General features: G+C 43.3%; 1 protein-coding gene, 1 long non-coding RNA gene and 1 pseudogene across 30 annotated transcripts; 1 reads left to right on the top strand and 2 right to left on the bottom strand.

Moving 5' to 3' along the window:
- Nucleotides 1-2,309: 2,309 nt before the first annotated feature.
- Nucleotides 2,310-21,009, bottom strand: ZBTB24 (zinc finger and BTB domain containing 24). 29 transcript variants are annotated; one of them, XM_059700733.1, is made up of 7 exons: nucleotides 20,840-21,005; nucleotides 18,993-19,975; nucleotides 16,497-16,664; nucleotides 16,004-16,087; nucleotides 14,794-14,877; nucleotides 4,933-5,014; nucleotides 2,310-4,153 (listed from the first exon to the last, which is right to left on the bottom strand). In XM_059700733.1, the coding sequence occupies exons 2-7, from the start codon at nucleotides 19,945-19,947 to the stop codon at nucleotides 3,433-3,435; spliced, it is 2,094 nt and encodes a 697-aa protein (XP_059556716.1). In that variant the 5' UTR covers nucleotides 19,948-19,975; nucleotides 20,840-21,005; the 3' UTR covers nucleotides 2,310-3,432. The 29 variants fall into 29 exon arrangements, 16 of the variants coding, with proteins under 16 accessions (XP_059556716.1, XP_059556720.1, XP_059556714.1 ...); XR_009453430.1 differs by having other exon boundaries at nucleotides 4,095-4,153; nucleotides 14,794-14,974; nucleotides 20,840-21,006; XR_009453431.1 differs by having other exon boundaries at nucleotides 4,095-4,153; nucleotides 15,994-16,087.
- Nucleotides 9,758-10,770, top strand: LOC132236604 (probable phosphoglycerate mutase 4; annotated as a pseudogene).
- On the bottom strand, nucleotides 11,248-13,783 carry LOC132237007 (uncharacterized). The gene is made up of 2 exons (XR_009453443.1): nucleotides 13,731-13,783; nucleotides 11,248-13,614 (listed from the first exon to the last, which is right to left on the bottom strand). It is a non-coding gene; the product is annotated as an uncharacterized LOC132237007 (long non-coding RNA).
- Nucleotides 21,010-22,963: the final 1,954 nt, after the last annotated feature.

The raw sequence follows: 22,963 nt of genomic DNA, 5'->3' as shown, positions 1-22,963 counted from the left end.
CTGATGTTTCTCTCACACATCAATGTTTCTCTCTCTCATTCCCTTCCCCTCTCTCTAAAATCAATAACAAAAATAAAAACATATCCTTAGGTGAGGATTAAAAAAAAAAATTCAGAATTTCATTCAAAGGGGCAGAATATATATTTGGGACACTGAGGCAAGGCTAGATATATAAAGCTATCATTTTCTCATTTCCCTTTCACAGATGGTCAAACAACCCAGAACTCTTCCTGAAGATATTTTTATGGCTGAGACTGGCTCTCAAGCTAGAAACAGATTGGCCTGTGCTGTACAAGACACAGCCACTAGCCACACGCCACTAGCCACACGTGGTGAGTGTGACCATGGAACTAGGTTTGAATTTTAATTAATTTTACTATATTTAAAAAACCGATACTCATTTCAGTTATTGAAAAAATTGTCCACAACTACTTGAATATATATAGTTTTAACTGTAAAATGCATGAACTCTAAATATAGATCAAGCATGTCCAATGAACATTAGCATCCAAAATGAGTGTAAGTATACTATACACACTAGATTTGAAGACTTAATACACAAGAAAGGATATAAAATCTTATTAATCCATTTTTATATGGATTACATGTTGAAATGATACTATTTGGCAAATGTTGGATTAAATAAACTATTTTATTAAACTTGATTTCCCCTCTTTTTGTTTTAATTATGGCTACCAGAAATTTAAAATTACATATGTGGTTCACATTAAATTTCTCATAGCGTAGAGGTAGACTGTCATATAGCTAGTTAATGTGACTTCACCATATTTCCTGAATAATTACCCAGCTACCAAGAGTGAGTAGTTAAAAATTCATTTACTTGAATACTATTTATATCCTGGAGAAAATGTGGGCCAGTAGGCTTTGAACAGATGGGAAAGGCTTTGAATTTTACGAATAAGGTTTAAGTAAACAGTTTAAATAACTAAGGTGAGAACCTGAAATAATATTTAAGGCATAACTGTATTTGCAAAAATACTTTTGCTCTAGTCAGGTCTGATTTAACATTTCCTTTGGATAGAGTCATCGAACTTTAAGATACTTTGGTTGATACATATAAATCATTTTGTCAATTATCCTATCTAATAAAAGAGAAAAATGGTAATTGGCGTACGACGATACCCTTTTCATTGGCTAATCAGGGCTATATGCAAATTAACTGCCAACTATGATTGACAGTTAACTGCCAACTATGATTGGCAGTTAACTGCCAACTAAGATTGGCAGTTAACTGCCAACAAGATGGCGGTTAATTTGCATACGTAGGCACAATGCAGGGAGGCGAAAGGGAAAGCAGGAAGAAGCCCTCTGCCACTGACAGTGATCGGAAACCCAGGGGGTAGCTAAGAGCTGGGGGGCAGGGCAAAGGCGGCCCTGGGGCCGCCTTTGCCCTGCCCCCCAGCCATGATCGGAAAATCAGGCGCCTTTGCCACCCTGGCCAGTGATAGCAGGAAGTAGGGGTGGAGCCAGCGATGGGAGCTGGGCACGGTCGAAGCTGGCAGTCCCGGGAGCTAGGGGTCCCTTGCCTGGGCCTAAAGCGGAGCCCACGATCACGGGGCCGCTGCAGCTGTGGGTCCCCGCTGCCCGGGCCGGACGCCTAGGCCAGAGGCGTTAGGCCTGGGCAGGGGCGGAGCCTGCAACCGCGGGGAGCTGGGGGTCCCCTGCCCAGGCCTGACACCTCTGCCGGAGGCCTCAGGCCTGGTCAAGGGGCCGATCCGGTGATTGGTGATCGGAGGGTGATGAGGGTCAACTCCTCTGGCCGAGGCATCAGGCCTGGGTGGGGGGCGGAGCCGGGGATTGGGGGGATATGATGGTCCCCTTGCCCAGGCCTGAAGCCTGGGTCAGAGGCGTCAGGCTTGGGCGGGGGGTGGAGCAAGTGATCAGAGGGAGATGGGGGTCCCCTGCCCAGGCATGATTCCTGGGCCAGAGGCCCCAGGCCTGGGCAGGGGCCAGAGCCAGTGATCAGGGGGAGATGGGGGTCCCCTGTCCAAGCCTGACACCTCTGGCGGAGGCGTCAGGCCTGGGCAAGGGGCCAATCAGGCGATCGGAGGGTGATGGGGGTCTATGCCTCTGGCGGAGGCGTCAGGCCTGGGCAAGGGGCCGATCAGGCGATCGGAGGGTGATGGGAGTCTACGCCTCTGGCCGAGGCATCAGGCCTGGGCAAGGGGCAGATCCTGCGATTGTAGGGTGATGGGGGTCAATGCCTGAGGGCTCCCAGTATGTGAGAGGGGGCAGGCTGGACTGAGGGACACTCCCCTCCCCACACACACCCAGTGCACGAATTTCGTGCACCGGGCCCCTAGTATATAATAAAACATATTTTGGCAAATATGTTCGAAAAATGCTTTCACCTCCTCTCAAACCTGAGCAATTCTGTATTACTTTAACCTCCAAACTTAATTTGATTCAGGTGGAAATCAAAGGTGGCTAAAATAAGAAAACAGGTGATGTGATGATCCTGTTAATTTTAGGGTAAATCACCCCTACTCTCCACCAGCATTAACTTACATATACCAGTGCCCACTTCGTTTCTCAAAAATTCTCTACTAACTTACTTGAGAGAAAGCAGTCCAAGTAGTCAATAAAATAAAATATGCTGGGTTGGGAAAATCTAACCCAAGCATAATTTAATCTTTTGACAATTATCTAAAGTCATATAATAATTACAGATATATGTTGGCTACTAATTCTCTGAGGCTCAACGATTTTAAGAAATATTTATTTTTAAAAATAATGTGCCCATTTTATGGAATTTAACCTACTTTGCAATAAAAATAGCTTATAGGTTCCTATCCAGAAATTTATCAGACATAATACACAGGTCAACATCTTCAGAGGTCAATTACAATTCAGTATATTTAACACAAATTATGTCGAATAAAATTATTCCAGGACAATTAAGAAAGCTCTAACTTCATTATGAAGATCAAGTATCTTTGCAGGTCTGGGAGTTCGACTTGTCTTGTAGAGGCAATAGTGCTGCCTATGAGAAATAAGGAAGTGGAACCAGCCATTCTACCTAATTCAACATATGACTTCCTTGCCCTAAAAAAATAAAAAATGTAACTGGAAAGGTCAGCAAGACAAGAACCTATGGCTGTGAGCTTTTAGTACTTATGGAAAAGTCTAAATTGATATCCCAAAGAAAAATTACCCAAGTCTTAATGAGATGTAGTAGATGAAATGAAAACCACTGTCAATAGTAAAATGCTAAATCTCTATCAGTACTATAGATGGGACATGATACACACATCTTGCTGCCTGGGTGGAAAGCATTATAGCTATCAGCTGGCGACATCTCTGCAAGGGCCTGTAAGCAAGCATTTCAGGAAGCCTGACGTCAAGCCCACAATCCAGGTATAGCTGGCATATGGAGAAGAGAGCAGCAGAGCAGTCAGACGTGTTTCCAGGTCAGCTCTGCTCCTGGCTCAGCGGTGTGGGCTGTGGCACCTGGGGGCTGGGTGGTGGCAGAGCAGACTCCTGCGTCAGCTGCAGGTGCGGAGCCGGATGTGCAGCACTTGCTAAATGGAGCTCCCCTGTTTGCTCCTGATGGGCGTGCAGATGCTCCAAGGTTTCCTTGGAAAGTGTGATTACGTGCACTGGCTCGCTCTGCGAGGGTTCCATCTGGCTTTCAATCACACTGAGGTTCTGGATGTGTTCCGTTTGCTCCTGTTGAGCTGAAAGAATTAAATTCTGTAATTGTTCTGGCTGCTGTGTGAGCAGCGTGAGGTTAGCAGCCTGGTCTGCAGTCATGCTCTGGGAACTGTCTGCAGTGACGATGCTGATTCCTTGGCTAGGACCAGGCATGAAATTGATGTTATGTACAGAATCGGTTACAAGAAGCTGTATTTCCTGCTCTCCAGAGGTAGAGAGTTGATACGGCTGCAGCTGAAGAATATTCCTGACCTCTTCAGTATTATTATTGCTGGAAATGCTGCTGGCATCCGCTACATGTTTCTCTTTGCTATGGATTTTCAAGTGAGCCTTCAGGTTGTCTAAACGAGCAAACTGTAAGTGACACTCAGGGCAGGAGAAAGGCTTTTTGCCCGTGTGCAGAATGCAGTGTCTCCTCTTGGCGCTGGAGTCAGAGAAGGATTTGCCACATATGCCACAGGAGTATGGCTTCTCTCCCCTATAAGGAAACACATGTTTTATATTAAAAACAGAAAGATCTATGTATTACTTCCTGATTATTGAGGAAGAAGCAGTCAAGAATAGAGGAAACCAGACTGGGAGTCGTAAGTCATGGGTTCTCCTACTCACTTAAGGACGTGGAGCAACTCACAACTTCCATGGGCTTCAGTTTCTAATCTTATTAAAAAAGGTGGGGGTGGTGTCTGAGGAAGGGGGGTGGATGGGGTTGGACTAGATGTGATAAAAGTTTATGATTCCATAGTATTTATTTTAGATAAGTAAATATTTATATATTACATATTTAGTTCCTTTTTGCTTTGTTTTAGTTCTCACAGCCATTTTACTCTGATGGCCAAGTAAGTATATACAACTAATTTCAACATTAAAATGAGTAGCCCCTAGTTGTGAAGCTGTTAGAAGACATACGAAATCAAATTTAGAAGTAAGTCTTGTGAACAAAAACACTCACTCAGAAAACATTAAATTTAATATTTATTTTGACTGAAGATTTAAGCTTTGGACCTGCTCCCAGACCAAACCAAAATTCAAGAAATGAAATTAATAGTGCAAACTTTTGCTGGCCAACATCGGTTTTCCTGATTTTGCCTAAGTGAGGAATTCTTTATTGAAAAGATTTTTAAAAATTATAAACTACACAGAAAATTCTACCAGAGTAATAATTTGGGGAAAAGAATTATATATGTAATGAATGTCATCCTACTGAATGCCAGGGTTGAATGAGGACTCTACACAAGAGACATATCTGCATAACTTTACCGATGGATTCTGATGTGGGTCTGAAGAGAACTCTTTGCTGTGAAAGATTTGCCACAGATTTCACACGTAAATGGCCTCTCACCTACAAAAGGAAAAGCATTTAGAAATATACATTCAATGTAAAACAAAGGCAAACATCACCCCATAGTTTCACAATGTAAAAAAGAACAAAGGCAAAACCACTTGAATCCTCAATAAGCACCTACTATGTGCTAGGTGCCAGGAGGATGCAGAGAAAGTGGAGGTATGGTTCTTTCCCTTAAGCTTAAAAACTGAAACAAGGAGGTAAGCGACTATCTGTGGGAAACACCCTTGGATAACTTAAGACTCTCATGCCTTACTGCTTGGTTAAGCAGCCCTCTTGACCTTCATAAGGACACCCGTCACTAGGGTGACTTTCGTATTGTTTACATTTACACCTGCTTTCTAAATATATCTAGAATCTGACCACTCCTCACCATATCTACTGCCACCTCTGGTCCAGGCCACTGGCATCTCTGTGCAGCAGCCTCATCATGGGTCTCTCCCCCCTCCCCTCCTTCTGTCCCTGCTGCCCAGTCTTAACAGTCAGATCATTTCACAATCCTGTGCAAACTCTCTGATGGTGCCCATCCAGACAGAAGCCAAAGCCCTGGGCCTACAAGGAATCAGATCTGTCCGACCACCTCCACTTCTCATCTGAAGCCTCCCCAACTTCATCCAGCCCTCTCCCCTTGCTCACTGACTCATCTTCTCAGGGGTCCTGGAGAGTCCCTGAATTCACATCCCCTGGCCCTGGCAGGTCTCCCCTAGGGGTCTCCCAGCACGAGCCACTCATCCCAAATCTCTGCTCAAATGTCACTTTACCAGGAGGCCGCCTCACCACTGAAGGCACTGTCTCAGCCCAACACTCCTAGTCCACTTCCCCGAGTCAGTTTTCCCACAATGCTGTCATGATATTTATTATCTAGCCCCGCCCCCACCCCATTCTTATGTAGGATAATTTATAGGCTGATTCACTCTTAGCATCAGGCCTGGCACACTATTCCAGAAATCCTCACCGAGTGAATGAATTTCACAGGATGGTGACTAAGATTCAAAGAATCAATAAAGCTTCGGCAGTGTTCATTCAGCATTAGTTTGTATACTGCACCTACAGTGACAGACTGTGATATCCTCTAGGAACGACTGAGACAGGTTTAATGAGATATGGTACCATCTATCAACCCAACATCTGGAATGTGAAACTTGTCAGGAAGTGTCAAAGGTGGGACTGAAGGAGTTCAGAACATTTACAGCCAATCAAACTGCTGCTAACCCTGAAAGAAATTAAACCTAAAATTACAATAGCCATTATGAGGAATGCTTCAATTAGATTAGATCATTTTTAAAAGTGCACTTAAAAGGAAGGGCTTCCAAATCAAATACATAGAATAAGATACAGTATTTTTCATTGTATGCAAGAGCCACCAGAAGGCTTCAAAAATTTTTAAAAAGCTGCATTAACACATTTGCTGTAGAAGATTTTTGTTTTAATAGGCTAATAAAAATTAAAGATATAAGAGGAATCTAAAATAAAGGTCTGTAAGTCTGATGGTACCCCTTACAGGTGACTATCCTTGGATATCTTTCATTCCTTGGTCTAAGGCCAATCTGAGGACCATAATTACAGAATTTCCTAAACCCAAGGAGGATCCCCAAAAGTTTTTGAAGGGTGGCAAACACACAATACAATATACAGATGATGTGTTAAAGAATTGTACACCTAAAACCTATATAAGTTTATTAACCTAATGTCACCCAAATAAATTCAATGAAAAAGAAAGTTTTTGTAAATAGATTACCTGAGCGCAGTGAGAGATCATTTCACATCGTCCCTTCCTTCTTTCCCAAATCCAGGCCAAATGGCTACTGATCCTTTCTCCCAGGGATAACTATCACCTCTGTCCTAAGAGCTGGGCTTGGTTTTCTGCCTCCCTGTGACGTGCAGGCTATCACAGGGAATGACTTGGGAAGGTAATAACCTTTGCACCCTCTCGAGTCCATGGAATACTTTAACACTGTCAGAAATAATTACTGTTTATCCAAGCTGAAACATGACATTTGAAAGGATTTATTAACTACAATTAAAAATAAAACTACATAACCAGAGGGAAAAAGCAACTCAGGGATGATGTAGTTGGATGGGTAGCTAACCTATGATGTCATTTAAGTTACAACCCAGCTCTTTGGGAATTGAAAGCAATTATCCTTATCTTACAAATCTTTGCAAAACCAGAAAGGCAGCTGTAGAAGCAGTTCAAAGCCCACCCATTTTTATCATCTCAATTCCTAAGACTGAAGAAAAAAACAAGGAAAAAGAAGTGGTTTTTTTGTTTGTTTAATACAAATGACTACAGAAACACCCTGGTCCCAAATCTAGCCTATAGCCTCTATAAGACTGTATTCTCCACAAATTCTAGTAAGAAAAATCTTTAGTTTATCTGAGTGGATTAAACTTAACTCATCACAAGTCTCCTGGCTAAACATTTAAAACAAAGTCTACGAGGCCTCTGTTCGCACCTGTCCATGTGTTCATGTGCTCTGAGTATTGTTTTTTTTAATCTTCAGATGGTATTGCAATTTGTAAAATTATCCTTTAAATATGAAGGAGAAATAAAGTTGTCCCTAGACATAGAAGTTGAGGAATTTTATCACCAGAAAACCTCCATTGCAGGAAATACTTAAGGGAGTTATTCTACCTGAAACAAAGAACATTATGGTCACAGCACGACGAGCAATACCACCAAAAAACTTACAGCATAAACAGGGATCATTTGTGACAACAGAAACATAAAAGGGGAGGGGGGAAAGGTGTGAACTGGCAAAGGAAGATGAAGATCAGAAACACTCAAAAGGAAAAAAACTACAGTATATATGCAACTTCATTTTTTATAAACCTAATGGTAACCATACACAAAAATCCCCAAACCAGGTCATATAGCTTAACAAAAGAGGAAACAGAGGAAACAGAAGTATGGAATACCACCAAACAAAAACAACAGACAGAAACATAAAGGAAAAGAATGGATAGAGGCACAGAGCTACCAGAAAAAAAAAGATAAAATGGCTATAGGAAGTCCTCATACATCAATAATAAACCTAAATGTAAGTGGTCTGAATTCACAAATAAAGAGACAGAGTAGCACAGTGGACCAAAAAACAGAACACAACCATATGCTGCATACCAGAGACACATCTAAGCTATAAAGACAAAGGGAGATTCAAATAAAAGGGTGGAAAATGATTCTCCAAGAAAATAACATCCATAAAAAAGGAGGTGTAGTCATATCTGACAAAGTAGATTTCAAGATAACAAGAGACAAAGATGGACACTTTACAATGATAAAGGGAACACTATATCAAACATAACACTTCTTTTTTTAAAAATTTTTAAATATATTTCTTTATTGATTTCAGAGAGAAAGGGAGAAGGGGAGAGAGAGAGAAACATCAATGATGAGAATCATTGATTGGCTGCCTCCAGCAGGTCCCCTACTGGGGATTGAGCCCACAACCCAGGCATGCGCCCTTGGCCGGATTCGAACCTGGGACCCTTCAGTCCACAGGCTGATGCTCTATCCACTGAGCCAAACCAGCTAGGGCCAACATAACACTTCTTGCCCAGCCGACGTGCCTCAGTGGTTGAGCGTGACTTATGAACCAGGATTCAATTCCTGGTCAGGGCACATACCTGGGTTGCAGGCTCAATCCCCAGTGTGGGACATGCAGGAGGCAGCCGATCAATGATTCTCATCACTGATGTTTCCATCTCTCTCTCCCTCTACCTTTTCTCTGAAATCAATAAAAATATATTAAAAAAGAAAAAAAACACACATAACACTTCTTAATATATCTGCACCCAACTAGGGAGCACCAAAATATATAAAACTACTACTAACAGAATGGGAAAAACAGATCAAAACACAATCATAGTTGGGGATCTCAATACTCCATTGACAGCTCTAGAAAATCAATAAAATAAATTTGGGGCCCTAACTGGTTTGACTCAGTGGATAGAGCATCGGCCTGCAGACTGAAGGGTTCTGGGTTCAATTCCGGTCAAGGGCACATGCCAGGGGTTGCAGGCTCAATTCCCAGTGGGGGGTGTGCAGTAGGCAGCCAATCAATGATTCTCTCTTGTCATTGATGCTCCTATCTCTCTCTCTCCCTCTCTGAAATCAATAAATGATACCTATGAAACACTAGATCAAATGGACAAAATTGACATTACAGAACCTTGCATCCCAGAACATTAGATTATACATTCATTTCCAGTACACATGGAACATTCTCAAGGATAGACCATATGTTGGGTCACAAAACTAGCATCAACAAATTCAAGAAGATTGAAATTATACCAAGCATATTCTCTGACCACAATGCCTTGAAATTAGAAATCAACTGCAAAAAGGAAGTAAAGGAACCCAAAAATACGTGGAGATTAAACAACATACTACTAAAAAATGACTGGGTGAAAGAATAAATAAAAGAGGAGATCAAAAGATATATAGAGACAAATGAGAATGACAATACAACATATCAAAACTTCTGGGATGCAGCAAAAGTAGTAATAAGAGGGAAATTTATATCATTACAGGCCTATCTCAAGAAACAAGAGAAATTCCAAGTAAACAACCCAACATCACATCTTAAAGTACTAAGAAAGAATAAAAGCACCCCAAAGTGAGCAGAAGAAAGGAAAATAAAAATCAGAGCACAATGAAATGAAATAGAGAACAAAAAGACTATACAAAAAATTAATAAAACAAAGAGCTGGCTCTTTGAAAAGATTAATAAAATCGACAAACCCCTGGCTAGACTGAGAAAAAAGGGAAAAGATCCATATAAACAAAATCAGAAATGAGAGAGAAGTCACCACAGACATCACAGATATATATAAGGAATCATACTAGAATAGTATGAAAGACTATAGGCCACCAAATTCAATAACTAGAAGAAATGAATAAATTTCTAGAAATAGGTAGCCTTGCCAGTCTGCACTGTACTCGGAACCACACCACGGCCGCCTACAGGCTGGTGCTGATCTGGCATGGCGAGAGCGCATGCAACCTGGATTCGCGGTGCTGGCACACCACCACCCTGAGCACAGCAGGGCACGAGGAGGGAAAGTGGGGGGCAGGTGCTGCAAGATGCCGGCTATGAGTTTGACGTCTGCTTTACCTCAGTGCAGAAGACAGCAACTCGGACCCTCCGGACAAGCCTGTAGTGAGGCCCTGGCGTCTCAATGAGCGGCACTATGGGGGTCTGACTGCCCTTAATGAAGCAGAAACTGCTGCCAAGTATGGGGAGGCCCAGGTAAACATCTGGAGGCGCTCCTATGATCTCTCACCACTGCCGATGGAGCCCGGCAACCCTTCTACCGCAACTTCAGTAAGGATGGCGGGTATGCAGACCTCACTGAGATCAGCTACCCTCCTGGAGAGTCTGAAGACACTAGTGCCAGAGCTCTGCCCTCCGGAATGAAGAAATAGTGCCCCAGATTGAGGAGGGGAAATGGGTACGGATTGCAGCCCATGGCGACAGCCTTCAGGGCATTGTCAAACATCTGGAGGTCTTTCTGAAGAGACTACCACGGAGCTGAACCTGCCAAAGGGTTTTCCCATCGTCTATGAATCGGATAAGAACGTGAAGCCCATCGAGCCCACGCAGTTCCTGGGAGATGAAGACACCGTGTGTAAAGCCGTGGAGGCAGGACAAGGCCAGGAAGTGAAGGCGAGCAGGCAGACGGCTTTCCCAAGGACACCCTCCCTGCCCATCCCACTTCTCTGCATCTCTCCTGTGCACATGCCACACTGACTACATCTGCTGGCATCTAAGGTTGTAGCTGCAGAGGGGCACTGTGGCTCCCAATTTTGTTTTAGCCACTTTGTCTCTTGCACTCACTCCCTTCATGCAATCTGGTCAGAACAGCACCTCTGGGCACGGGTCCTCAGTCTAAGCCGAGGGAAGACTCTTATCTAAGGGCGCCCAGAGGTAGTAACTCCGCGTTTTGGATAGTGCTTTGTTTATTACTAGGGACCTGCCTGAGTAGGCGGGTAGGGAGGAGCCATGCTAAAGCGTGACCAATGAGGAGAGGCAAGAGAGCCTATTCGTGTTCCCCCAGCAGTCCTGTGTTATTCTGCAGTCAGGTGACTGAGTGGGGGCTCCAGTCATTCCAGTGGAAGATGAGTGCCTGGTGATTCAAACATTTCCTCCCTAACCCCAGGAAAGCTGGCTCTAGAAGACTGGGATCAATACTGAATATTTACATGTTGCATTTACTTTAAAAAAAAAAAAGTGTATCTATATAAAATAATACAAAACAAATACCCTACTGGGGTTTCTAGTAGCGGTTGAACTATTCCCACATGCGGTCATCACAATATAAGCCATTCTTCACACCAAGGTGGGATGAGCTCCTTGACTTGTAAGGTGTAGGAGTTACCCTGCTGTGTATTTTAGAATCCCTCCTCTGCTTTATTGTTTCATGGCAGTGAAATGTCTCTTGATCATGTCCAGGGATGTCTTTCACTGTGTCTAAGTTCTAAATCATGTTGCAGTTGTGTGGCCCTGCCACTTGGGCCCAGTAAGCATTTTGAAACATAACTACTAAATGTTTTTTCCAGATCAGTATAATAAAGGAGTAATGTGCAATAAAAAATAAACAAGAAAAGAAATATATAACCTACCTAGACTGAATCATGAAGAACTGGAAAATCTGAATAGACCAATCAGCAGTAAGTAATTGAAACAACCATCAGAATCTTCCCCCAAAAACAAAAGTCCAGGACCAGATGGCTTCATCAGTGAATTCTACCAAATGGTCAAAGAAGATTTAGAACCTGTCATTGTCAAACTCTTCCAAAAAATTGAAGAGGCAATACTTCCCAACACATTCTATGAGGCCAATATAACCCTGATACCAAAATCTGGCAAAGATAATGCAAAAAAAGAAAACTACAGATCAATATCTCTAATGAATACAGATGCAGAAATTCTAAACAAAATACTGGCAAATCAAATACAATAGTACATCCAAAAAATAATACATTACAATCAAGTGGGGTTCATTCCAGGGTCTCAAGGATGGTTCAACATACGCAAAACAATCAACATAATACACATTAACAAAAGAAAGAATAAATATCATATGACCTTATCAATAGATGCAGAAAAAGCATCTGATAAAATACATCATTTATGATTAAAACATTCAATAAAATAGGAGTAGAAGGAAAGGCCATAATAAAAGCCATATATGATAACACCTCAACATAATAAAGGACATATATGATAAAACCTCAGCTACTATCATACTCAATGGTGAAAAACTAAAAGCTTTTCCTCTAAGATCAGGAACAAGACAAGGATGTCCACTCTCACCACTCTTATTCACCATAGTGCTGGAAGTCCTAGCCAGAGCAATAAGGGAAGAGAAAGAAATAAAAAGCATCCAAATAGCGAAGGAAGAAGTCAAACTGTCACTTTTTGTGGACAACATGATTCTGTATATAGAAAACCCTAAAAACTCCACCAAAAAACTATTAGAAACAATAAACAAATACAGTCAACTTGCAGGATACAAAATGAACATGCAAAAATCCACTGCCTTCCTGTATACTAACAACAAAACTTCAGAAATGAAAAGAAAAACACACAAAAAACCCCAACAAACCCAATTCCTTTTGTAATTGCAACCAAAAGAATGAAGTCCCTAGGAATAAACATAACAAAGAATGTGAAAGACCTATATATTGAAAATTACAAAGCATTATTTAAAAGCAATTGAGAAAGACACAACAAAATAGAAAAGTATTCTGTGTTCATGGAAGGGAAGAATCAACATAAATGGCCATATTGCCCAAAGCAATATACAGATTTAATGCAATCCCCATCAAAATCCCAATGTCATGTTTTTAAGAAGTAGAATGAGAAATCATCAGATTTGTATGGAACCGCAAAAGACCCCAAAAAGCCAAAGAAATCCTGAGATAAAAGAACAAAGCTGGAGGTAACACGCTACCTGACTTCAAATTATACTACAGAATTACAATAATCAAAACAGCATGGTATTGGCAGAGAAACAGACACAGATCAATGGAACAGAACAGAGAGCCCAGCTATAAAATCACATGCATATGGACAGATAAATTTCGACAAAGGAGCCAGAAACACAATGGAGTAAAGACAGTCTCTTCAATAAATGGTGCTGTGAAAACTTGAGAAAGGGGTCCCAATATAAGGTGACAGGAAATCTGACTTTGGATGGTGGGCACACAATGCAATATACAGATCTTATAACATAGAAATCCACACCTGAAACCTATATATTCATGTTGATCAATGTCACCCCAATCAATTTAATAAAAAGAAAGTTATAAATACTGATTCTAGGCGAGAAAGTACAAAAACAAAATCCTCAGTGCCTATGTCACCTTGGTATATTTCATTTTACTTCCTTTTCTTAAAAAAGTATCTTGATAATCTTGAATGATAAATTAATCCTACCAGACCTGAGGCCCTGAACCTAACTGTCCCCGATACCTGGGCTCCTGAGCATTAAAGAGAAAAAACCAACATGATATAGAAAAATGTTAGTTACATGCAAACAAGTGGTTAGAATAAGATGGAACTTGGAGACATTGTAGAAAATAGGTCTACCTTTCTTTTTTTTTTTTTTTTTTTTTTTATTGCTTAAAGTATTACAAAGGGTATTACATATGTGTCCATTTTATCCCCCCGCCCTAGACAGTCCCCTAGCCTCCCCTATCATCTACCTTTCATCTAGCGCCAATATTCCACCTTTGTGTGGAAATTACCGAAAATCGGTACAGCGGTCTAGTAAGGTTAAGAGTGAAACATGGAACCAGACTCTGATTTGTACTCTTTTGTGGCATTAGATAAATTTCCCTAGAAAAAGTGCTCAGTAAGTAATCTGTTTTGCTAATCTACAGAAATGTTACTTCCCCACAAATGCTGACAGCATTCTGCTTGGGCTTATCCTATCTAATAAAGAGGGAATATGCAAATTAACCATCACGCCATCACAAAGATGGCGGCACCCACAGTGGAGGTGGGGTTTCCATAACACAAGATAGCTGCACTCACAGTGGAGGCGGGGGTTTCCGTAACACAAAACGGCTGCACCCACAGCAGAGGCTGAGTTCCTATAACAAGCCTTAACGAGCAATCAGCAGGGACCTGAGGCTGTGGGGTGCTGGGCCGGGGCAGGGGACCTGAGGCTGCGTCCCCCCCACTGCCCTGGCGCCAGGCCGGGGGACCTCAGGCTGCACCCCCTGCCCGGTAGGGCTTGACGGGGGACCTCAGGCCGCAACCCCCACCCGGCGGGGCTTGATGGGGGACCTCAGGCCGTGTCCCCCGCCCCGGCACTGGACCGGGGGACCTGAGGCTGCACCCCCTACCAGTGGGCCTTGACAAGGGTGGGGCCGGCCAGGTCTGGATCTTGCCCAGTGGGGGTGGGGCTGGCTGGGTCTGGGTCTCACTCGATTTTGAGGCGCCGCGGGTGGGCAGGGACTTGACTCTGGGTCCCACGGCATACCCCAGACTCTGACAGGAGGAAGATTTTCATATATGTTTTACTAATTTCTTTCATCTCTGACACTTCCATTATAGAGAAAGCACAAATAGCAATATTCAAATATTTCCTCTAATTAATCCCCTTTTAATATGCACGAATTTCATGCACCGGGCCACTAGTAGATTATAAAATTCCCACCCAATTTACAAAGAAGTATCTGGGAGGGTACTCCAAGTATTTTATTCCTAACTCTCCTGAAAATATAAAGTATACTAGAAAGGAAGGATGAGACAGTGTTTTACCTGTGTGTGTTCGTAGGTGTTTCTTTAGTTGAGACACGTCCATGAATTTGCGATGGCAGTGGTTGCATTCCGGTAATGAGTGGCCTTGTCGCAACAATAAAAAAAGTGTCAGTGCCTCTTTCCGCCATCTTGGAGCCCTGGAGGCCTGCTGGGAACAGGACTTCTATAACGACAAATACGTCTGGAAGGCTGTGGGCCAAGGTCATTTTTGCCAGCTATAAGTGGGGTCTCCAGACTCAGAGGGAACACACAGCTCTTAAAACTGAAGGTGCTTGTGCTCGACCTGAAACTGAATTCTCTCTGGGCAAGAGATATGCCTATGTGTGCAAAACAAAAAACAACAGTGACACCTGCTGGCAAACCGGACAAAACCAGAGTCGCCTGGGGAAGGTAACTCATGCTCATGGGAACAGTGACAAGGTTCATGCTAAATTTCAAAGCAACCTTCCTGCTAAGGCCAATGGATACAGTACCAGTGTAATGCAGTACCCCTCGTGGATTTAAACTTATTAGAAAGTAAATAAATAAAATAGATTTGTCCTCTTGGAAAAAAAAACAGTGTTAATGCATATATGCTCTCCCTACATTTCTTCAGAGATTTGTGTTACAACAATTTCCTGAAAGATAACCACTTTAAATATGGTACTTTAATAAAACCACAATAATTTTTAATTAATTTGGTAACAGTTAAAATTTCCTCTGCATTTCAATTTACTGCTTCCTAAGAAAGCTGGGACCCTTCCAATCTTCCTAAGTATAATCTCCTTTTCCCCTTGAAGCACTGGTACACTGTGGCCAATTAATCTCAAATGACATTCCCAACCTCCCATTCATTTCTTATGGGTTGTCAGGAAAAAAAGGCCAGTAGGTAGAGCCAGGTTGGAGAAAGTCTGGACGACAGCTATGGGGTAGTGACATCTCTCTCCAGGTACCACTAACAATTAATCTACTGGCACCTCACAGCCAAGCTGCACTTTTGAAAGGTACTAATTTGTAGGGTTTCTGTGTGTGGCAACAAAACTATGGAATAAAAATTAAACACAAACCACAAGGTAGTGAGAATAAACACAAGAACATCTAATTTAGATGGCTTTTAAGGCTTTTTCCTGAATACTAATTTATCTTCTATAATATAAACCCAGTGTTTCAGAAATAATTTTTATTTGCATTTCTCCCCCACCAATCCAAATTTTCTCTCACTTTATTGTACCTGTATGGACTCGGTAATGGCTCTTTAGTTGTCTTTTCTGGCTGAAATATTTTCCACACTGATCACAGGTAAAAGACTTCTGTCCTGCCAAATAAAAAATAAAACACTAAAACATGCAAAAAACTATAAAGAACTAGAATGCTCATTAATATGGTAAATACCATAGTGGGCCCAGGTCCCCATTTTCTACAAATGATACAAGGACTTGTCTACAAACCCAAATGCCTTCAGAGTCTACCCCAGTAACATACATGTTACAAAGGCATGGAAGACAATGGGGAGTGGTGGAGACTGGGGTAGAGCTGGAGAATTCAAGTGTCCCCCAAAGGCAACTGCTGTGCAGAACTTGTAAACTTCACTCTAACAAAAGCATAATTGTTGTTCAATGACACCATGCAGGAAATGGCACCAGCCTGGGACAAGACTAGTTAGATCATGGTAATGCCCACCCGGGGAATGGGAACCTGGTGCCCTCCTGTGCAAGCCCGGCTACCTGAGTGCAGGCTCATGTGCTCCAGCAGCGAGTGCTTGGTGGTGAGAGCCTTGCTGCACACAGTGCAGGTGTATGGCCGCTCGCCTGTGTGAATCCGGCTGTGGACCTGCAGGGAGTGCTTCTGGGTAAAGCCTTTTCCACACTCATTACATTTGAAAGGTCGCTCCCCTAGAATAAGAGCCCCAGAAAATTGGTATAAGCAAGAATCTGCACATCTTTCTGTTCACACGCAAATTAAAGTAACAATAAAGGGATTTCTCTTAAAAGGCAAACATCCAAAAGGCCAGTGAACTGGAGAAACAGTATCAGCAATACAATTTTGCAAGCTGAAAGAGATGAATCGGATGGCAGCAGTGAGGAATGTTGAGATACAACCTAGTTTTGAAGACAGAGCCTCCAATAAGACTCAGGAATTGGTGACACCTGTTCTCTCTGAAAATGGGGGTAAGGAGGATAAGTGACAGTCTATTTCAAAGGTGCTTAGACCCCTCAGATTCAGCCTCCTACCCCACGGAGCCAGGAGACTGGTCCTCTCCTCAAAAGAAGACGGAGACTGTTCTCCATAGAGGGTAAAGCAAAGGGTCTCTGGACTAGAGGTCTCCCAGTCCAGTGGAGTGGGATGACCACAGGGAGAACAGGTCAAACTTTGTGTTTGAGATGACGAGACATCCCCACCCCCCTCCCCCGCCAGCCTTCTTCTTCCTCCTGCTCTAGATCCTGGCAGCAAGGAGCCTATAGCCTCCAGGTGGGAGAATGGAAAGTCTTTGCCTACAATGTAAGAGAGCATCAGCAAGGAAGTGGGGGCCAGCCACGCCACCCCGAGCAAGGCTGTTTTCTACAGGCCTTCTCCATACCTGCAGAGTTGCCAGTAGCTTTTAGAAAACCATTCTTACAAAACTATATGTTTTTAAATCATCATTTAAAGAAGGCCTCCAGTAGTTGATACAGATGCCAAACAAGAAGAAAAAAGGCAACATGCAGAAAACAGAAACTGCCTAAGGTGAAGAAAATGTTAAAACTTAACAAATAAGTAAATGTTATTATTAACATGCTCAGAGGTGAGAATTACACTGTGAAACAAAGAGAAAGAACTCTAATACAAAAAAGAATTTAGAGAAAAATAAGCACCTAGAAGCAAAAAACATAAGAGTAGACACACACACACACACACACACACACACACACACACACACTATAGCAAGTGGAAATCTCCTAGGTGGAAATAGGAGAAAAAAAGATAAGGAAATTAGAGGATGGGTCCAGGAGGTTCAACAATCAGATAACAGGAGTTTCAAAAAGAGAGCAGAGAAAACAGAGAAGAGAAATCATCTATGAAATAATTCCAGGAAACTTTCTGGAACTGAAAGTTATGAGTTTACAGAGAGATGCACTCTAATGTGATTCACTGGAAACTTTCTGAATACTGGGCAAAAGGGAAGATCCTATGTGTTATTTTCCTTAAAAAATCTCATAGAACTACATAACTCTTTAAACTATGCTGTATTACAGTTCAACAAGTATTCCTCAAGTGTCGACTTTGTTCAAAGAACCAGAATTCAGGGTTCTCATCGATCTTAAAAACACCAAATCTCCAGATAATTAAATCAGAATCTTGGGGCCCAGGCACTGGTAGTTTTAGAAGTTCCCTCGGTGATTCTAAGGTGCAGCCAGGTTCAGAACCACAGTCAGAACTACTGGGTCAAATGACAGCAAACTGCTGAATGACAGAAGACTTAAGCATCAGTCCTATACATAAGCTTACAATTAAGTTAAAGGGTATTTAAGTGGTACTACAATCAAATCCAAAGCAGAATGAGTTAGGTAGGTGTATGTATAAGAGAGGGTTCAAATGAAGAAGGGATTTCTGGCTAGGACTACACTGTCCAATACAATGACCATTTAAATGACTTAAGATAAAATTAAAAATTCAGTTCCTTAGTCACACCACATGTTAAGTACTCAAAATCCACATGTGGCTAGTGGCCACCACTATATCTGATGATGATATTCCCATTATCACAGAAGGGTCTCTTGGCCAGTACTGGGCTAGAGGGACCAGAAAGAAGACATTTACAGCTAAATGGCTGAGTGAGAAAGCTGTCCACACAGACCAAAAGCATAGCTATGGCCAAGATGAGGAATGTTCAAGAGTCAGAAAGCAAATGCATTTGGCTAGAGTTCGATACCTGAATATTATACCCTGGAAGCAACAACTATAAGTAAGAGGTTCTGGAACCAGACTACCTGAGTTCAAATCCCAGCTCTGTCACTACATGGGTAACCTGGGCAAGTTAAGCTTTCTAAGACTTGGTCTCTTCATCTGTATAATGGGGATAATATAACCTCTCTCACAGGACTGTTGTGAGAACTAAATGCAATTACACGTGTAAAGGCGTTATTACAATGCCCATGACCTAGAAGTGGCACAATAAATGAAAACTATTATTATCATTACTACTCCAAAACACATTCCATAAGCTGTGAACGTATAATTACCCGTGTGGCTCCTCTGGTGGATTGCTAAAAAGTGATTGTACTTGAAGACTTTGCCACAGTCTTTACAACGGGCCTCAGGGCCAATGGGGCGCTTTCTCCTTCCACAGACCCTCTTGGCTGACCCCTGATCTTCTTCATCCCCAACAAGTTTGTAATCTCTCAGTTTGATGGATCTCTGAATCCTCCGCTTGCTGTACCGAGTCTGGTGGTCCTGCCCATCTTGGGTCTTAGGATCACAGTTCTCATCTTTTTCAGCGGGTGTTCCCTCCCCTCTACCTGGCTCACAAGCAGGCTCAGATTCTTCCATTTCTTTCGCTACGGTCTGTTCATCCAGTACCCCATTGTCTCCCTCTTTAACCACAGAGTTTTGTCTGTTCTGAACTGAGTTGTTCACTCTCAGCTGTATTTCTTCCTCCGCAGCCAGTTCCGATTTCCCGTCTTGCAAACTGTTGACTTTTCTTGGTCTTCCCCGTTTCCGCTTCGGCGGATCATTTTTCTTATTAGAAATAACCACCACTGGAGCACCAGCTGTGTTCAACGTCGCTGGCTTTGGAGAGCTATGGTTATTCTGAAAGTCCGTGTAAGCCTTTACCAGGTCATAGACTTTTAAGAACTGAGCAGTTGCCAGGATTTGTTCTGTACTCTTCTCGCTGGCCTGGAGATAACCCGTGTAGATAAACTCCAGCAGGATACCAAATGTGTCGGCCACCATGCCCTCCAGCATATAAATGGACTGGCCGATCTCCCCCTCTTCAGCAAACATCATGGAGAAGTATTCACTACTGGCCGCCAGTAAGGCTTTGTGGGCCCGGAAATGCACGTTCTCCACGATTAAAGTGATGTCACAGAGAAAGCCCTTCTTCCTCTGGTCCTCCAAGCTGGCCAGGACAGCGTCACTGTGAGTGTCTGAGTGCACAACAAGCTGCCCGGGGGGCTCTGCTGCTGCTTCTGCCATTTTCTTTGGAAACCAAGAAGCATGAAGCCTGAAACAAGAAAGCGATGTTTAAAGAGGGGGCAGCACTAGCAAGGCTAAGCCCACACCAAAGGAACCTGCTATTCACTTCACCTTGCTAACTGACACTCACTACTGACCATTTGTAAGTCTATGTAAAAACTCAGCTTTGGGCCCTGGCCGGCTTGGCTCAGTGGACAGAGCGTCAGCCTGCGGACTGAGGGGTCCCGGGTTCGATTCTGGCCAAGGGCACATGCCTGGGTTGCGGGCTCCATCCCCAGTGGGGGGTGTGCAGGAGGCAGCCGATCAATGTTTCTCTCTCTCTCTCCTTCTCCCTTCCTCTCTGAATCAATAAAGAAATATAAAAAAAACAACTCAGCTTTGGGTTCTCATTCCTGCTGAACCATTATCTAGCAGGGCCAATACATGTTTCCCCTCGGGGTCTGTTTTCTCCTTTGCAAAATGAAGGGATTGGGATCAATCACCCTGAAAGTCCTTCCCGGCACTCACTTTCCATAGTTGCACAAACATCAGAATGAGAACTACAGTGTCTAGATTTCACAGAGTATGAGCCATTTAGTTCCGTGAAAACAAATAGGAAAAGGGCGAAGAAGACGTGCATGTGCGAAGTGAATTTTTTTGGGGGGGTAGTTACAATTAAATAATAACGCCGGAGCCGGGCCTCGCTTCCGAAGGGCTGCGTGGGACGCCCAAGGCTGGCGCAGGCGGCGCTCGGCGCAGAGGCGGGTGGACGATGCCAGATCCGGGGACGGCTGAGCTGCGAGCCGGCGCGGGAGGGACCCCGCCTCCGTGCCGAGCCCCTCGGGCTGGGCCGGGGAACGGACGGAGGAGGAGGGAGGGGTGGACTCGGACGGTGGGTCCGGGGTGGACCTACCTCTGGGGGCGCCCGGCGAGGTGTGGATCGCGGGCGCGCCCGCGCCGGGCCCTTCGTAGACTCCAGCTCCCCCGGGCCTGCAGCTGGGGTTCCTGCGCCTCCCGGGGTTCAGCTCCTGGGCCGCCACCGCCTCAAATGCTGCCAACCCGGAAGCGCCGGCGCCTGGAGCCGGCCGCGCGCCGACGGCGGACCACGTGGCCCGCGGAGACGCCCCCCGGTGGGCGGGGCGGGCGGGGAGGGGGCGGGGCCTGAGGTCCCGGGCGGCGCCTCCTGCAGAGCTCAGACAGGTCCAGTGTTTGCAGGGAATTGGGAGAGGCGGCAGGAATGACGTTGTCACCCTGCGATTGTGGAAGTTTTCTATCTTATTAGACCCTTAGCTCCTCACCCCAGACGCCGAAGCTCCCTTTAAGCCGTCTCGAATGTGAATGAATGAATGAAATCGCCTTTATGTCCTCGTCCTTCTTCCCTTCCTTTCCCTCTTCTTCCTTCCCTCCCCTCCTCCTCCATGATTGGCCTCAAACTTGTTTCACATCTGCCTTCTGCAACCTCCTCCCCACCCCGTAACCTACCCCCCTACTTCCAATGCCTTGGTCCAAGGGACTGAAGAGAGCGCTCTAGTGAGACTGGACACTGAGCGATCTTCAGCGTCTTTAAACCTTCCCTGGAAATTAGAGATGTTAACACTAGTGCCTACTAAGTTGGGTTGCTGTGGGGCAAACAAGATTAAGTATGTAATGCGTTTAGTGTCTGGTTTAATTCTTGACTGCTGTGATTAAAATTCTTCTTCTTCAGACGTTCATAATTTTTCTTCAGTAGACTATTAAAGGGTTCTAACTAGTCTTAGCTGCAGTGTTGTTCCCAACAGTTCACAGGAGTAGAGGCGATCTCTCAAATTCACCTGAACATCATGTGTTTTATCTGACAACCCTCCTTGGAAAAGATGCTTGATTCTGATGATATGGAAAGTTAACATTATGAAAAAGCTTTCCACAATGAGATAGATAGAAATGACAACAGAAAATGCATAACTGAGCTTAAAGGAAAGTAAAGAAAATTCAAGTTAATGCCTAACTCTAAAGATTTACTGGGAAAAGAAAATTCTGTTGTCTGGATGTATCACAATTTATTTATCCATTCACCTAATGAAAGACATCTTGGTTGCTTCCAAGTTTAGGTAATTATGACTAGAGCTGCTATAAGCATCTTTGTGTAGGTTTTTGTGTAGACATAAGTTTTCAACTCATTTGGGTAAATACCAAGGAGTGTTATTGATGGTAAAAATATGCTTAGTTTTGTAAGAAACTATCAAAGTCTCTTCCACAGTGACTGTACCATTTCGCATTTCCACCAGCAATGAATCAGAGTTCCTCTTATTCCACGTCCTTGCCAGTGTTTGGTGTCCTTGCCAGTGTTTGGTGGTGTTCGTGTTCTGGGTTTTGGCAATTTTTTTTAAATTAAATATATTTTTATTTATTTCATAGAGAGAGGAAAAGGGAGAGATAGAAGCATCAATGATGAGAGAGAATCGTTGATTGGCTGCCTCCTGCACACCCCACACTGGGGATCAAGCCCCCAACCTGGGCATGTGCCCTGACCAGGAATCAAACCCATGACCTTCTGGTTCATAGGTCAAGGCTCAACCACTGAGCCACGCCAGTCGGGCAGTTTTGGCAATTCTAATAGGTGTGTAGTGGTAGCTCATTGTTCTAATTTGCATTTCCCTAATGACATATTTGTGTGGAGCATTGTTTTCATATGCTATTTTCCATCGGCATATGTTCTTTAGTGAAGTGTCTGTTCAGGTCTTTTGCCTATTTTTGACTGGGTTATTTGACTGAGTTTTAAGAGTTCTTGTATATTTTGAATAACAGTCCTTTATCAGATGTCTTCTGCAAGAATTTTCTCCCCGTTTGTAGTTTGTCTCATTATCTTGACAGTGTCTTTTGAAGACCAGAAGTTTTTCATTTTAATGAAGTCCAGCTTATCAATCATTTCTTTCATGCTTCATGCCTGAGATATCTAAAAAGTCATTGCCATAATCAAAGTTATCTATTATCTTCCAGGAGTTTTATAGTTTTGCATTTTACATTTTGATCTGTGATCCATTTTGAGTTAATTTTTGTG

The sequence above is a fragment of the Myotis daubentonii genome, chromosome 6, assembly GCF_963259705.1.
Source record: "Myotis daubentonii chromosome 6, mMyoDau2.1, whole genome shotgun sequence".
Classification (NCBI taxonomy): Eukaryota; Metazoa; Chordata; class Mammalia; order Chiroptera; family Vespertilionidae; genus Myotis; species Myotis daubentonii.
This window is presented reverse-complemented; position numbering and strand designations above follow the sequence as displayed.